Source organism: Diadema setosum, chromosome 1 (assembly GCF_964275005.1).
Source record: "Diadema setosum chromosome 1, eeDiaSeto1, whole genome shotgun sequence".
NCBI lineage: Eukaryota > Metazoa > Echinodermata > Echinoidea > Diadematoida > Diadematidae > Diadema > Diadema setosum.
This window is the reverse complement of record NC_092685.1, coordinates 37,118,204-37,136,313: the sequence shown is the minus strand read 5'-3', so window position 1 is coordinate 37,136,313 and position 18,110 is coordinate 37,118,204. Positions and strand designations below refer to the sequence as shown.

The following is an 18,110-nucleotide window of genomic DNA, read 5'->3' as shown; positions in this document are numbered from 1 at the left end:
GTCCCTGCTCGCCTGTAGCAGAGGAAGAAGCTCAAGCCCCCGGTAAGTACCGGTACACAGTCTTGATTGTTTATTGATACATTTCAGTTATCCAACACGTCTAGGCCTATTCATTATAGATAAATGTAGCTGTAGAAGAAATGTTGAAGTAAGATTGAATTATTTCAAATCTAATAAAGTCCATAAAGAATGCCCGGAGTTGGGACTTGACCATCATTGTCACTGAAATTTGCCCATTTTTTTTTTCATTATTGCATTCAAACTGAATGATAATACTGCATCTTAGACACAAGTGCAAATTGCCCCTTCATTTTAGGAGAGCTCACCAAGAACTACACCCTGCAAGCAATGCTTCTATGTAAAATTAGATTCCTTATATTTCACATATTCAATTATCTTAATTGCTGCTTTCGACAATTCATCCATTTAATTTTTTGTATTGTGTGTGGTTTATTTGTTGAAACGTGGAAGATGGAATGATTAAAAAACAAACAAAGCTTTACCAAAAATCATGTCAATTCCGCTCTAGACATCCCTTCATGCTTCTTGGCCTTCTCGTTTAAGTCCACATGCTTTGTTCTGAACCTGTTGTGTATAAACTTTGTGGAAAACTATTCCATGAATTGTGTGGTGATTGTGTAGTTATGATGTTCTTGCACTGTCATTTCCATTCACTGTTTGGTGTATAGACTCACCAAATACAGAATAAGCAATTTGCCTTCAGAAACAAACTTGTGTATGTATGTGTGTGTGTGCATCTGTGTTTGTGTGTATGTGAGCCTTGCTGGTCTTAAGGTTTTGAAGAATAACTTTTAGCCGATATTGTGGACAGTACCGAGATATCAAACCAATTAAAGAGTGTTTCAAGTGATGCTCTAATCATTTTAAAATAGTGTTTACCATAATGACTTTGGTTAATAAACTGACACGCTTAGTGCCTTTTTGAACAGTTGTGACTGATCTGTTCATGCTAAATTCGTAAATTTAATGCTTTGTGCACTCGTGTTAAAGGACAAGTTCACCTTCATAAACACAAGGATGGAGAGAATGTAGCAATATTAGTAGAACACATCAGTGAAAGTTTGAGGAAAATTGGACAATCGATGCAAAAGTTATGAATTTTTAAAATTTTTGTGTTGAAACCGCTGGATGAGGAGACTACTGAGGCTCGTGATGTCATATGAGTACAACAGTATAAAGAAAATGTAAAGAAAATTCAACATATTTTCACTTTTTTCGCATATAAAAGAGCACTTGACTAACCCTCTTTCTAAAGGCAATGGGAATAATATTACCCGTAACATATGTCAGTAACGAGTCAAGGGAATGTGTACTTTTTTCAAAAGATGAAATTTTGTGAAATTCTCTGTATATTTTCCTTATTATTGTTGTACGCATGTGACATCATACACTGCAGTAGTCTTCTCATCCAGCGGTGAGCGCACAAAAACTTCAAAAATTCATAACTATTGAACGGATTTTCCTATTTTCCTCAAACTTTCAATGATGTGTTCAACTAATATTGCTACATTCTCTCAATCCTTATGTTAATGAAGGTAAACTTGTCCTTTAATAGTATGTTGCAACACAAAGTATAGATTCATAAGTTATACTGGTTTACTGTACAAAAATAAAACAACCCCCTCAGGATCCCCCCCCCCAAAAAAAAAAAAAAAAAAAAAAAAAATCTGTGTTGTTAACCATCAAACCGTCATTTCTCTACCTACCTTGCAGATTTGACTGTGTATGGAGTATCCTATGCCGCTCCAAACTCTGTCAAGAGTAGCACCTTCAGGGAGCCAAAATCCCAAAATATCAGTGTCCCAAAAGCAACACCAAGTATCATTGGCTCCCTGAAAGTTCGATCTGGGGGCGTATGCTTCGAATATTTTGACCCCCGTGATGGCTTTGCCATACTGAAAAAACCTCCAGCACATATCGGGCGGCTGCTACAGGCGAATCCAAAGAAGATGACACCTGAGGAGAGAATGGAGAAGATCAGAAGCCGCATAAAACTTAGTGAAGAACGCCAAGAGGTACTAAGTAACCCATAAAAGCTGAACTTCAGGCTCATGTAACTAATCTGGGTCACTTTGCACTTTGTGCTGCTATGTGTACAAATTTAGTGTATGAGAGATAATTTGAGCGATTGATGACAGCCCAGTCAAGATTGACATCAATTTTTAAATTCTGATGCGACTTGAATCATTGTGTTTTATGTTGATTCAGTGTTCCACATGGCGATTGTACTGATTACGCTTAGTGCACTAGTGACTAGTAATTTAAATCATATTGCCAATACCAGTGAATATTAAGAGTTTGGTAATCCAAATTGTATGCCTTTGAAATCCTTTAATGCATGGAGGAGAAAGTTGCTGGATTTTAACAAGTCTAGCAGTATTAAGACCTTTCCTATCGCAGTGAATTTGCAAGTACACTTCCTGAGTCTTTGGGAAACTTTGGATCTGAAATTTGTATACAGTAAAGGTTGCATGAGGCAGATGATAAAGACATCCTCATTTTAGTTTAGGGACAACATCTGAATACTCTGTTTGGCTTCATCCGCATTCATCATCCTGGCAGTAAGTAATTGCTGTACATGTATATGAGTGCCAAACCAGCACAATTTTCCGTGATATAAAACCTTTGTATGACACCACCATTATAATACTTTGTCACACTCTGAACACAGTTCATCAAGACTGGAATCCAGATCCGGTGCAAGGAGCATGAGATGCGGGCCTACGAAACCAGGCAGAAGGCAGAGGACCTGCGGGCCCACCGGGCTGTCATGACAGCCATCAAGCTGGATGCCAAGCAGCAGCGATGGGAGCTCAGCCAGGAGGAGAAGCGGCAGGAGCGCCTGGAGAAGGCCAAAGAGATGCAGCGCAAGCAGGATGCAGCTCTCAGGGCCCGCAGCTGCACTCCCATTGGGCCTCCTAAATAGACTTACAACACAACAACAAGTCTTACAACAACAACAACAACAACAGTAGCAGCAACAGCAACAACAACAGCAACAACAACAGCAGCAACTTCAACATTGCTATTAGTTTTTCACAGCATCATGAGTAACAAACAAGTGTGATGATTTGTCGAAGCTACAGTATGACAAGAGAAATCTTCAGTAGATATCAAGTTATTATAACTGCTAACAGTGTCTTCATCACACTGAAAATCATGTGGTTACCAAGATAGGATATGTGAGTCACTGGTAAGGGGCAAGAGTCATCAAGAATCTTGGCATGTGAGTGCAATATTCCACTGTTTGCCATGGCTCAAGAAGGTTTGTTCATAGGCAAAGATCCATCTTGGAGAATGCCAGCTGGGGTGGATGTGGAATGGTTTGAGGCAAAGGGGTTGGATGGGCTACACAGATTGGTTCACTGTGCGGTTTGGTGTTTGACTAACTATGGATGTCATTGCATCAAGCAGCTATATTTCAAGAGGTTGCCTTTGTCCTTCCAACCTTCTGCATCATTTTGGATAGGTTTTTTTTTTTTTTTTTTTTTTTTTTTTTTTTTTTTTTTTTTTTTTTTTTGTATACAGCAGCACATTCTTGGCAATAACTTTAAAACAATAATTGACATGGACTCCTGACATGAAAGGGACCATGCCCATGAGGATATTGTGGAAAACGGATCTGGAAGATGGGGTCAAAAGAGGTTGTCCAAAACATCATTAGCAGTTACATCATGACTTCCATCTTGCAAACCACTCGCTGTCTTGCTTACTAGTGAGTAACAGAAAACATCCTTTGGCAAAATTTCATACCAGCAAAGATTTCCATCTAAAGGTTGAAGGCAGCAGTCTGTCACCATAACACTCAGCAAAGGGTGTTAAGATTGAGGAGTTCACTAATCGATAGATGTGTCAGTCTGTTCTTCCATAATTTGCGTGGTGGATTCATTTGTTTCTGAATTGATGTAATTGGCTCTTCATCATTGTCTCCCCCTGTGATAATTTGATCTCAACAGCATCAGTCTTGGGTCTCTGGCACTACCACTGTTAATCTGAGATCCTGATCATTGCAAGGGTGGTCTTCGAGGAGAAAAGTTCAAAATGCATCAGACCAAAGTAAAGATTATTCACCAGGTAACTTATGGAAGGATGGGAGGGCAGATAGATGCATGCACAGGTTTTTTTTTTTTTTTTTTTTGGGGGGGGGGGGGTTGAGCCAATCTCCACATATGGTGCCATAAGTCCCAAGGTATTGAGGATTAAACTGTTAAACTGTTTTCAATCAGTGCCTTCACACCTACACATAAATATCCTCACCCATAGCAGACAGCTGTACAGGTCTATTATCTGTTCAATTATCATCTCCTACATGCATTCCTTTCCATGACGAGAATAAATAATGTTGGTTTCTTTACCTTCCATTCCATCTGAGAAATCAATGAATAACATGAACTAAAATGCATTCCTTTCCCACCTGCTGAATGATTTACTTGAGCTTCCCTGCATTGTCTTCCACCTTAGAATGTCCTCTTTTCCATCTGAGACTGGTCAATGAAACATCATGCTGGTCCTTTGTTTTCCACCAGAGGACAAGTTCAATCTGAGGATGGGTCAATTAAACAACAGGTCCTCTTTTCGATCTGAGGGATAGTTTCTTAAACAACATGTCCTCTTCTCCATCTGAGGACTGGTAAATGAAACAACATGCAGGTCCTCTTTTCACCTGAGGACTGGTTCCATCTTAAGACTGGTCAAGTAAATGGCAGGTCCTCTTTACCATCTGAGAACTGGTCAAGAGAAACATGCTGGTCCACTTTTTCACCTGAGGACTGGTCCATCTTAGGATAGGTCAATATAACAACAGGTCTTCTTTTCATCTGAAGACTGGTTGATTGAACTACATGTCCTCTTTTCCATCTGAGGACTGATTAATTAAACAACAGGTCCTTTCTTCCATCACGGGACTGGTTCACCAAAGATCATTATTTCTGTTACCCAGCTTTGAGTACTGGTGCAGCAAAATGTCTGGACACCTACTTCTTTATCATAGTTTTATTATATTGCTATGTTAACTAAGTATTTGAAATTGATATATCATTGTTTTATATGCTATTTTTGAATGTGTAGTGTAAGGGTAGATAATTACTATATTTTATGTAGTTATTATGATTATATGACTGTATTATGATGTGAAACTCTAGATCAAGGGAACTAAGTTATATCAAGAGAAAAAGCAAAGGCAACAAAAATGTAGTAAAAGAATTAAGAAAAAAGTTGAAATAAGCTCTATATTAACAATGTACTGTGATAAATCAGCTGGGTTTCTGGATTGATTGCTGCATCAGTACCAAAGTTTGTGGTCATGTAATTGTCTCATCCCCTTTCAGCTTGATGAGATTATCCTAGATATGGACCTTTCTCTCCCAGTCTACTTGTAGCCTTTGATCAATCAAGAATTGACCTCCACCATTGGTAAGGAATAGCACTCAAGATGTGCAGATGAGGGTTTAGGGCAATTACCCCCTAGACCCTTCCCCTTCCCCTAACCCTAATGATAATCCTGAACCTAATCCTAACCCTAACACAAATTGTAACCCTAAACCTAACCCTACCCCTAATGTTTATTCTAACCTTATCACTAACCAGTATTTAGCCAGGGTGTCATTGTCCCGGGGGGGGGGGGGGGGGGGGGGGGGGGGTATACAACAAATGGTATACAACAGATTGATTAGCATATTGGGTAAGAGTAACTTTTCCCTATACATCATCACCATGTATGCTCTTCATATCCATTCAGGATGACTTCATCAAGCCTGTAACCATTAATTTGTCCACCCACCTTGACAAATATTTCCACCAACCATTTGCAGCATTAGTTGCAACCCTTTGAGGCCAAATTTAATCATAAGTACATCGTCTTATTTCTTGATTATAGTTTCAATACCATACCTTAAGTTCCTTTGACTTCTGCCACACTGGGTTATTTTCTCTACCTCATCTCCCTAGATTTCACATACAAGGGTAAATATCAACAGTCAATTATTTTTTTGTCTCATTTGCAGATTATATCTTGCCCTGGTCCCTGACCATCATTTGGTTCAACAGTTCCTGCTATCAGTAAGATTCAGTCTCATTACATCCATTTACTGTTCTACTTAATAGCAACCCTAGGTGACAAAGATCTATCAGACCTCCTTTGGCACTTGGATCAGGACAACTGTCCAAGCCTTTCATCATTGTGAGGCCGTATGATCAAAATTACATCCAGACTAACTTCTCTCGCTGCCTAATTGTCTCTGCTAAAGATGTTTAAGGTCACCTGTGTTTCAGTGGCCATAACTGTTGGGACCCCATTTTCACCCTTTTACCACCAAAATGGCTTGAACCATCTTGCCAGATCTCTGACTGTAATATTCTTCTTTGGGCAAGGTCATGCAAATCACACCATGCAGTTTGTGTCATGGTTAGAATAGTCTCAACACCTCCACTTCTATTACATTCATGCATCATGAATTAAGTCCTCTATTCAGATTTCATTCTCTGTCCATTAGAGATTCCTCTGAACTATTGGTAAGCCAATCAGTTTCAGACATCTTCTCCCTGGCTTTGTGTAGCTGGAAGGAATAACAGGGATGCTATTGCAATCTTTGTTGCATCCGAAATAAGAACATTCTATGTTCCTCTTATGATGTTGTTTGATGTGATGGCTTATCAGAGATGGCCAAAGATTGAACACACAGTGAGTGAGGATGTGTAGCTTTTTCCTCTCCCTTTGTCTCAGATTGTTTCCACATCCACCATCTCCGGCAAGTTCTGCTTGGATCAATTTTAAGCCTTCATGGGGTATAACAGCTCACCCTTTATTATCAAACCTTACTGGATCATGGAGAGTGAACCTTACTCACACATACCATAGATGATTGTAGACTCTGACCACTTCATCTTTATAGATCACTCCATAATAACAAACAAAAAGGGCAGCACCGGAATAGGGAAACATAAATTTAAAATGCTGCACATGGTGCATGTTTTCAAGTCTGCCAAATCATCAAAATATACACTACTTGCCATTGAATCAACTGAAATCCAGGTTACAAAACAACTGATATTATGAACAGTACTATCATTACAAACATTTGTAACCACAAACTATTGAGTTATTATGAATGAACCCTGTTGATCAGGTGGAAAAAAAAAGAAAATGAAAAAGATGATTATGTATGGTATAATACTAGTAGCTCATATTTATGATATATTGAGTCATTGTTTTCAATATAAAAAAAAAATCAAAATACAGTATGTTTTCATGCCTTTGTTCTCATATTTGTGTTCTCTGTGTGTAATATTGACTAATTAGGCCTACCCTCTAACTTTGTATCTGACTAACCACAACTTCTACACTTTACTGGATGAATACATTTACACCACAACTTGGACTTGCCATGGGCACGTCAAACACAGAATGTCATGCAGTGTTGAAATACCACATTTGCAATATGCAAAAGTGCAGTGAAGGCAAGCCAATACTGTCTTTCAAAGTTTTGTTCAATGAAAAAGAGTAAGATACAAACTGAAAATGAATGACTTCTTTTATGTTGCTGGCACATCTGAAATACAATACTATTGCAAGCATTGTTGTCATTTATGTAAGCATGTGCATGTGTGTGTGTGTGTGAGTGTGTGAATGAAAGAGGGGAAAGTTGAATAATGTTCCTTTAATCGCAAATACTAAATTCAAAAGCAGATTGCTGTATTGAAAAAAATATATCAAATCCGATGGAAATCCCGATGGAATCCCATTTTCTTTGCTCATTTTTCCACGAAAAAAAAAATAATAATGAAAAATGAGGTGTATGTAATGATGGAAATGTATGGATCTACATATCTGTGTGTCTTATGGTTGTCCACTTCAGTGCCTGTTTCTTTTTTGGTGAAGTCAATAATAGCATTCATACATGTAAATGCAGATGGTTTCTTTAATCTATGGAGAATATTACTGGTGAGTGTACTGCTTCCCACAGACGGAAAGTTTTGCACACTGTTTTGGTTTTGCGTTCAGTCGTGTCAAGGGTTTTGATTTTGCTGTGACACATATCTGGCATTCAGGTAATACGAATTGAAGAGGACAACAAGGAATAGAATAAAGATGTTATGTACCTGTTTAGTACAGACTATTGTGACAGTGAAGTCTTCGGAACCAGCAGTTTTCTTTCGTTATATAGAAATTTTGTTATATCCAAACAAATAAAGTGTGTAAAGATATCTAGATGATAATTTTGGTCCCTGAATTTTACTTTGTCGTATCCCAAATTTTGTTATAACCATGTTCGTTATAATGGGAGCGCACTGTGCATTATGAACAGAGAATGGAACAATAGTACAACATATATGCCCAGCCAGTGTTGGCATCTATAAATTAAGTAAACAGTTATATTCTCATGAGATGATTCACCCTATTTTTCTATTTGTTGGGATTTGATGGATTTAGTATCTTCTAACTTGTTCAAAATTGGTAAATATGATGGAAATAAAATATTTTTGTATTGAAAAAGTTCCAAATATTTCATCCAAGTTCACTAGAATGTTGAATTTCAGTTCTGAAATGCAAGAGCTTCCTCATGTGTGATCAAGGGGAGATATCCTTGGTCCACCTCCTTAGATTTAGTACACAGTGAAGAGTCAAGACACATGCCACACGGATCAAGAGGTGATCGACAGGTACAAAGCTTTAGATTGTTCCTGAATATTTATTTGTCTTACTAAGTACTTGTTAGATTGAACACTTTAAATATTCCACCCAGAGTGTGCCCCAGATCAATGAATTCAATTCCAAACGAGCAAAAGCTTCAATGAATTTCAATTCCAAACAAGCAAAAGCTTCCTCATATTCTAAAAATTCTGATATATTCTAACATTTGCAACGATTGGTAAATGTTTAGCAGTCATAAGAACCAAAGTGGTGGAGCCTAAACAAAAAGCACAGCTTGTATAACTTATGCCCTCAAAAATTAAAATCACATCATAGTGAGACAATTAAACACATAACAGAGTACATTATGGGAAAGAGATGGGAAGAGAGGATATAAGAAATAGAGGGATTAGATGAGGCGAGCTGAGATGAAAGGGGAAAGAAGAGATATAGAGAGGGGAGAGGATATCAAGCAGGAGGATTGATAATTTCACCAGAATTTCTTTGTAGTGATTTATTCCTGGGCTGCAGGTCATTGAAAGTTTGGATGTTGTGATTTTTTTTTTTTTATTTCTTGTCATTTTTTGTTCCACTGCTACCGATCAAAATAGGTTACATACACCCTAATATGAAACCTCTTTGATGTCAATGTAGATTGGTACGCTGATGGTGCACATCTAGTTCAAACAAATCCAAGGTTGCATCAAGGCCGGCCGGGAGGTTTTATACATGGAGTAACAACAGTTTTATTCCCTTTGATCTCATGTTTGATGCCGCCACTGAGAAATATTTTAAGTATGTGCTAAACTGGAGCTGCCTCACAGATAGGAAGACAATTGACTAGTGTCTCATTGCATAATCACCAGCCACTTTCAAAGGAAGATATGTCTTTGTGATGGTAATTACTTTTCGCTACCCCTTCTTAATAAAAGGTAGGTGGTACAGACATGAGGATGCGTGAACAGAAATTGAGCGAAAAATGCTGAAATAAAGCTGAAAATTACTCGACTGGGCATATGTGGGCACTAATCTGATATATCTATCAATAAAGAATTATACTTGAAGATTATTCCGTATTACTTTTAAGTGATAAAACCAGCTTTCCAGGATAGTACAGTTTTAAACATTTTCACTTGATACAGCTCTGATTTACACTTTTGTGAAAATTTCTGGACGGAATTGACTTTTGTTTTACATGCTTTATCATTAAGTGAAATTTCATTTAGGCAAAATATGTCCAACATTATGATAACGTTCGAAATAAATCTTCAGATTGCTCAGCAAAACGGCGGCGGCGAACATCGATTATCAAAGGCACAAGTTTATCAAAGGCACATCGATTATCAAAGGCACAATGATAGAGAATGTTGAATTTAAAAATTGTACTTGGGAAGAAATTCTGTTTGGGTGGAAGGAGGATAATAGGGGAAAACATCAGTTGTTAAATCACATTTTAATTTTGGTTAAATATTTGATTTTCAAAAGTAGAGAATATAGAAAGCCGCCTACATATCGTGAAATAAAAAATAATATTTTAGAGGATAGATTTGAGGAAAAGAAATTAGCATCAATGAAGGGAACTTTAACCTTTCATTTTAGTAAATGGGAAAATTTGAAAATAAGTATGGAAGGACCCGGAGCCAGATGTCCACGGGGAAGGGGGGGAAGGGAGGGGAAGGGTAGAGGGGAGAGGGAGGGGGGAGGGGGAGGGGGAGGGGGGTGATTAACGGGAATATCGATTCCATTTGGTTGTATATCGATTTATTTGGGTGCATATTGATGTGTTAAATATTTCTTTGTATGAAGCACCGTTACGCTGAAAGTACAGCTCCATTTAATATAAATACTTTTTTTTTTTTTTAATGAATGCGCTGTCATGTTAAAAGGACAGATCCATTTGATTTTAATGAAAGCAAGTAAGCAGTGTATGTTGGTTTTTTTTCTCGGTGAATTGTATTTCCTTTGCTAATGCACTGTTCCTGCTGAAGTACTTTTGGTTTGATTTCATTATAATTGTGTTTTGTTAAATCGTGAATTCTATAATACATATGATTCGATTTATCATGAAATTGTATTGAATATGGAATCAATAAAAGATTATGGAAAAAAAAAACAAGTGCACCTGTGGAATTCTTTTGTACATCAATAGAAATATGACAACTGTTTGAATAATTACAGCCAGTTGGAACTCCATGTATAAATACTCCCTGGTTGCACCAAGGAGGTACGAAAGTCTTACTATACCTCCTTGGTTACACCTGTGCTCCTTGATTGCACCACGGAGGTGGAAGATCTCTCTTCCAGCACCTCCCGACCTCCCTAGGCCCTGGTTATGCACCATACCACTCAGCGCGCCGCGTGCGCTGCTATGTATTTCGTTTGCTCCAAATTGCACTCGCTCAATACAGCTGTACATGTACATACTCAGTACACGTCGTACGTTCGCACACACGACGTTGAGCTAGACGATCGCAATCGATCGGTATTCAATAAACCTGTTACCTATTTTACTGACGATCGACTGCATTGATACCTTCGGGTACTCCTGTGAAGTTGTACGACACTTTCATGTAAAACGTGAGTTCATTCTGTGATATATTATCAGTTCGTTCTTGACCCACAAATACTAGTACTTGCGGCCTATATGAAGGTCACGTCACAGCAGCTAAGCGTAAATTTCGTAGTTGGTACTGTTGTGAATCTTTGTAGGGTCCTTGGCACGCACGACTAAACTCTAGGAAAACACTCTACACAGAATCAGATGCTCACGTTTGTACGGAGCGGCTCGACCTAACCAAATTGTATGTCCCATACACACCACAGCCCTGTCGCTGCAGAGCAAGTCTGGTTTGGTGGTTGGTCGGGCTACGTACACTGTAATGTACGTTGCTTTGGAATTCTGATGTGTGATGAGCCAGAAGAAGCTGAGCTGATCTGAGGGCGCGATAGTAGCCATTTATGTCGCTAGTACATTTATGAAGAAACTAGAAATCGCTGGTAAGTAGACTTTTACCTTTAATCAGTGCCGTAAAATGACTGTGAGTGACAGTGTCCAGTGACGTGTAGTGCAGTGGCAGTGAGTAGGATCGTCAATCTAAACATTGTCCACTCTGCCCTAACTATACACAGCCCAGTCGCCGCTGTACATACGTAGCGTATTAACAGCGTCTGGTCGGGCTAACTCTGCCCGTGCTGTGGTGTGTTAATGCTAGGTAGGACGCCTGCAACTTAGTGCAAGTGCAATGCATGCACATGACAACATACTTGACAGCCCCACCAGCAAGGCATAAGCTGAGCTGAAAGGAATATCAAAGGCCAATTGTGCACTTTACGACTCTATTATCGGTACCTCATTCCGAATCCGGTCAAAACGTCCCCGGGTCAAAACGTCCCCGCCGTGTTCCAACCAAAACGCCCCCGGGTCAAGTACCAGAACGTCCCCGCTTTTGTCCGCGCGCGCTCTGTGGGTCAAAACGTCAGTCCGATCCCTGCTCTGCCTCCTCTTGCATGCCAAGCCCAGGCCAACGGGCGGAGGGTCTCGTCTTGCAGCGGCGATTCGGCGCTAGTGTACTTTCGCACCTGTTTGTCGAATGACCTCCAAACATGCACAAACTCACCCTAGTTATCCAGTAACCCAAATACTTGCATCTGAGTGAGATTCGAGTCCAGTAGAAATGGAATTTCACCACTTTTTTTTTGTCACTTATCTACTTATGGGAATAATCTTGATCGCAACTACTCACTCGGAGAGGAGCAGACAGCGCGCACGGCAGCACAGCTAGCTAGCAGCGAGCCACCTAAATGCTGCTCTAAATAACAAAATTTCTTCACATTTACCGTTATGAATTGATAAGTGATACTTAGATTTTATAAAAAATTTATGACATAGAACATTTTGACCCGAGGACGTTTTGGTGCCAGCTGGGCCCGGGGACGTTTTGGTCGTATCCGAGGACGTTTTGGCTCGGGGACGTTTTGACGTGGGGACGTTATGACCGGTAAGCCCTCATTCCCCGTATAGTTAACCGCAGCAGCGACCCCAATACGTACTATGTTACAGCGCCCCGCGCCGGGGTTACTGTATGCCAAGGAAAGGTGATGTCACAATTCCCATGAACCACCGTGCACTGAGCAGCTGGTGAGCGCGAGCTATTCTCGCTGTGTATACTGTATGGAAGGCCGTTTAACAAGTGATAAGGTCACTGATATTGATAAGCCCACCTCACACTCATTACGCTTCTAAGGGCTAGCTGCATAGCTGACACATGGAACACTATGCGATCGTGATATCGCATGCTTTTGCTCTCTGCTGCAGGATTATCGAGCTATAGATGTTCTACATTTAGTAATGTTACCTTGCAGAAAATTGCCATGTTCAGGCGCAAAATGTGAGAAAGTTGGCAGTAAGTCTGTGATACAATAGCTGTCATTTCGGATAGGACATAAAATGGAGGTCCCGTGCATGAGAGAGCAACAACTCATGCACGTAAAAGATCCCGCTTCATTCATTCATCGCAAAGAGCAGGGTGTTTAACCCGGTGAAGTGGTCCCACCTCACATCCAACTGGACCCACCTCACATCCAACTGGACCCCATGGAAGATCAGCTTAACGTAGCTGAATATGGGCTATCCAGCCATCTTGTCAGATGGAAAATGAACAAACAAACATCCTGGCCACCCACAACGGTTACAGGAATATTTTTGGTAATTGTGTAGAAATGCACACCATGCACACCTACCATTTCCTTCCTTAATTTGTCAATGAAAACTTCTTGTGGCTATCAGAAATGACAAGATGGACCATATCTGACGGTTTCATGAAATTTCATAGCCAATTACACTTGGTTTACAGAAGAAAAGTAGCTAATTTTGACTCAAAAGTATGTCAATCGATGGTTGTGTCAGCGGAGCATGATGGATGATCGTTTATGTGGAAGAGCGATGTAACGATGATAATCGATCGTTGTAGTCTGTGATGCAGCCGCTTGTTTAATGTTAGGTGTTTAACCACAATTATGTCGGCTCGACGGTAAAAAGTGGAAGAAAGTGATCTTGATACATCTGTTTTTGATATCATTTTAGCTAATTTTCTCCTGGGTGTGACTGTATATCTGTCAATATTTTTTTTGCTAACTAAATGATGGAAGGATAATACAAATATATGTACAAAACGAAAAAATTTTTATAAAAAAGACAATTATCCATCATGAATATTGCACAATAAAAATGGACCTTTATACTCCAAAACAAAAGCAAATATTGGGGGTGCAGTTCTTGTATACATATGAAATGGAAAAATAAATACTATCATAAAGCAATCATTTATACTACAAATCAAACTTATCAATTAAAAACATATTAACATGTCAATTTCAGTATTCTGTTTCCACAGCGCCATGAGTATCTTTTTAGGTAGAATGAGCACTTTATAAGAAGTCCACTATATTAATACATGATTGTACACTTTTTCTAACACTATTCTCATTAATTTATTATTATTAGGCCTATATGTACAGTGTACTTACTCGGAACCAATCCCCTTTGAATTCAACTCCCTTCTCATCTTACTCTCTTTCTGTCTCTCTCCCTCCTAATATCCTTACCTTTTTCTTCCACTTTTTCTTCAACCTCATTCTATTTCTTTCAACACTATTCAGATTGAATTATCAACTTTTGTTATGATAAAATCAATACTTGCCACGATTTTTAAAGAAAGGACATCTAAATCCTGGTATGAATAGTCTGTATCAATAATTTGAATAGTGATAATCATGATACTAGTAGTGGCAATGAAAACAATGAGAAAAAAGTGTGAAAAAGAAAGGAGGGCCCTCGCGTATTGCACGAGTCGTGGTCGATATTGTTAGTAAAGCGGCTAATTAGAGACTACCAGAATCGATTATAATCGTTGACATTGTTCTCTGTGAAATCAATGCACTACTTACTACGTCGGAGACTATGTTCGCGACCGACTACTTTTCAACTCCAATTTCTCATTTTTCTTCCCTTTTCAGCTTTCTAATTCCATGAAAACTCTCTGATATGGTTCAATTTTAGCATCTCCAATAGCTGCACAAAATTTGATTTTGACAAACGGCAACGCGAACAGTAGGTGTGCATTTCTACATGAGTACCATATTTTTATGCCTCCATCATCCATCCCCACCCCATCACAAATCACGCAAACCACCCACACGGGTGAGGCTTGTGTGTGTGATGCACAGCCCTGTCGCTGTACACAAGTGCGTGCTTCACGCGGCATCTGGTTGGGGCCGATCGGACGAGTAAATCGGTAACTGTGTAGACACAACAAACTGATGAATTGGGATATGATTTCATTACTTCATTATTTCACAATAATTTTGCCAAGGGAGTGGACATAATGTCCTCTGCAATAGGTTAATTATTGATCCCCTGCTTGAGAGAATAATGCAGCGTCCATTCTTTTAAAATCATGAATGAAGGACGAAAGTTTACCACTGGTTGCGCTCCGTTGTGTGCCAATGCACAGCACCCTGTTTGTCTCTTTTCAATCACGCCAAGCAGGGAAGGGCGTTAGAGCAACCATGTGGCGTACCGTAATTGCTTTCATTACGCACACTCACGTTGACACATACATGTACACACACTGCATCCCAACGCGAAATGCACACAGCACAGTACCAGAATACATGTTGTCGAACCCGCGGTGCCTGATAGACCTGTACTCAAATTTGCACGCACTGCTCGATTAGGGTAAAATCTCACACTGATAATATAGGGCTGTGAGTGCACAATAACTGCTAGGCCAATTTAAAAATATAAAAAAAAAGGAAGAAAGGCAATCATACACTTTAAAGACTTTAGCCTAGGGCCCCTTTATTATCGGTCCCTCAATCCATGTATGCATATCAATGCCCATAGCCATACTGTAAAAGTGGAAATTTTCGCGGTGTTGAAATTTTCGCGCATTTCGCGCAACCAGAAACTAACGCGAAAATAAAAACACGCGAATATTTTTGCTTACCATACGTTCCTGTGCGTGATGTCTTGATTCCGCGGAATTAAAAACACGCGAAACTCTTCTGACCCGGCCTAGCGCGAAAAATTAGTCGCGCGAAAATATCCACTTTTACAGTAGTGCAAGGTATTTACTCAAATCCGCATCCACTGCTTATTGCTTGAGTGAGATTAGGATGAAATCACATACATACTATGTACTGATAATATAGGGCCCTTTTAAAGTTAATGATTGCCAAAATTTGACCTGACATGTTAGTTTCTTGTTTCTTGTGAGCATCCAATCAAGTGTTTATTATTCTTCAAAATGCTGATGATAGTATATAAAAAATTTGTATTCTATGTTCCTGTTCGCATCTTTTTTTAAGTTACTACATCATCTTTTTTGATATTTGATACTTATTAGCTTCCAAAAAAAAAACCATTGGAAATTTACCTACCAATCAGGATTTTATTTCATGCACACATTGCATTAGGTGCATATTCACTGTTTTACCACTAGCCAAGAATCCTGCCTACAAACCAGCCGCTATGTTACAATGTAATGTCTGTGGGCTTAGATGGTCCGCTGTTGATAACATCAGAACGTAAACGCGTTCATCACGTACAGTCTACATTGCATTGTGAATGGGCACGTCTCCGCACACACTCATTTATATACTCGTGTATGGCTTTTCTAACACTCGAATATGTACACATGTACATTGATATACTGATATTGTTGTCAAGCAATACTTGTAGATGTATCATAATCATGGATGTACAAATGTATTTGTGCATGTTTTGCTGAAATTACCACTGTGATGCATTGTCAGGGCATGATGGCTTTTAATGTTAGATATCAGAATTTTCTCCTAGTGTTTCTCCTTTTTATGTGTACTATTTCATCTGTTCAACAGACAGACATTTCTGTGAAGTGACTTATAATTGTATCTTTGATGCTTCTCTGTTTTCTAATTGATGAATGAAAAAAATGACAAAACAAAGAGACTGCAAGAGGGAATGCCTCTCTCATCAGCAAGACTTGTAAAATGGTCACGCCAGTAGAAATTTTGCCTTGACATGTGACTAGAGCATGATGGTCAAAGAAAAAAACAAAAATAACAACAAAAATCATATAAACTACTGTACATATTTTATTATGCTCTATAAATTGATCCAAAGCAGACATTGCACTTGATTGATATCATTTCTGTGACATACATTACAGTATCCATTGACCTAAATTTGTTCTTTGATGCTACAAAGCTTGCTTATTATACATTGTAAATCAAAATGTTTATGTACAGGGTACCAGTCTAGTGTACCTCATTGTGATATCTGCACTTTGTGGGGGTGAGGGTGTGACAATATATCTCATTTGAAGAAACAGTATTTTGGCTAAGGAACTATTAGAATTAAAAGGCCATGAAATCACATGAATGTTGGACCAATTTGTCAAACAGCTGTTGAAAATTGGTATGCTTCTGTGGTTGTTAGCGCACTCGCGTGTATAATTCATGAATGCTCAATGTACGTAAGTAGGGGGAGGGGAGCATGAGGATTAAAATACTGAAAAACTGCCTGCTTCACCCAATCCACTGCTTCAGTATAAACAGTTTGTTGGGGAATTGCAAGTACAGTGTTAAGTACTCGGTACATTGTCTGTACATGTACATTGTATGAGCAGAATTATCAGGTGGGAGAAATTGTGTAAAGTGAACTTGATAGCTTGCACAATTTGTATGTCACGAATTCAGCTACAAACATCTATGGAAAAAACCTTTTTTTCTCTTGAAAATAACAGTTGCAAATGTACTGTGAATACAAGGTTCATGTACAATGTATACATACATTGTACATTGTAGGTACACTTGTTCTAAGGGGGTGTTGCAAGAAAGTCAAGTTGCAATTAATCGCAATATCTATTGCAACTTCCAATCAATCACAAGTTAACAGTTGCAAGAAGGGAGCTTGCAATTAATTGCAAGATGCAATTAATTGCAAGTTTCTTGCAACACCCCCTAAGACTACTTCAGAAACTTTCAAATTACACAAATTCCTATTCATGCTGGAACACATTGATTCATGCTGAGGTACCAGCAGAATTGTAGCAGAGATGGATCCCCCCCCCCCCCCCCATATATTGTAGTAAGCCCTATTCAGTTGTTATTATGATATTGTCTAGCATGATAATCATGGCAATGTCATCATGTGATTGGTTTGCTGCCAACTTTGTTGTAGTGTTTGACAAATACCGGGTACACTGTACTAGAACTGTACTAGAACTGAACTTGGTAGAAACATCCAGTCAGCAAAAAATGTTTCCGTAACTGGGTATGCTTAAAAGCCATACAGTGTAAGATGGCATGGCATTTGAACATGTCATTAAAATAATGGAGATGTACAATTAATACAAGAAGACTAAAGTTGCATTCTTGTATCAGTATGTGCTAGTACAATGTGTCTGTCAAGAATGTC

The 18,110-nt window shown here is 39.0% G+C and overlaps 1 protein-coding gene across 1 annotated transcript; it reads left to right on the top strand.

The window, feature by feature from the left end:
- The first annotated feature begins 1,682 nt into the window (after window positions 1-1,682).
- LOC140234581 (uncharacterized) lies at window positions 1,683-2,947 on the top strand. Its single transcript, XM_072314639.1, has 2 exons — window positions 1,683-2,036; window positions 2,693-2,947. Exons 1-2 carry the CDS (start codon window positions 1,971-1,973, stop codon window positions 2,945-2,947), a joined length of 321 nt encoding a protein of 106 aa, XP_072170740.1. The 5' UTR covers window positions 1,683-1,970.
- Window positions 2,948-18,110: the final 15,163 nt, after the last annotated feature.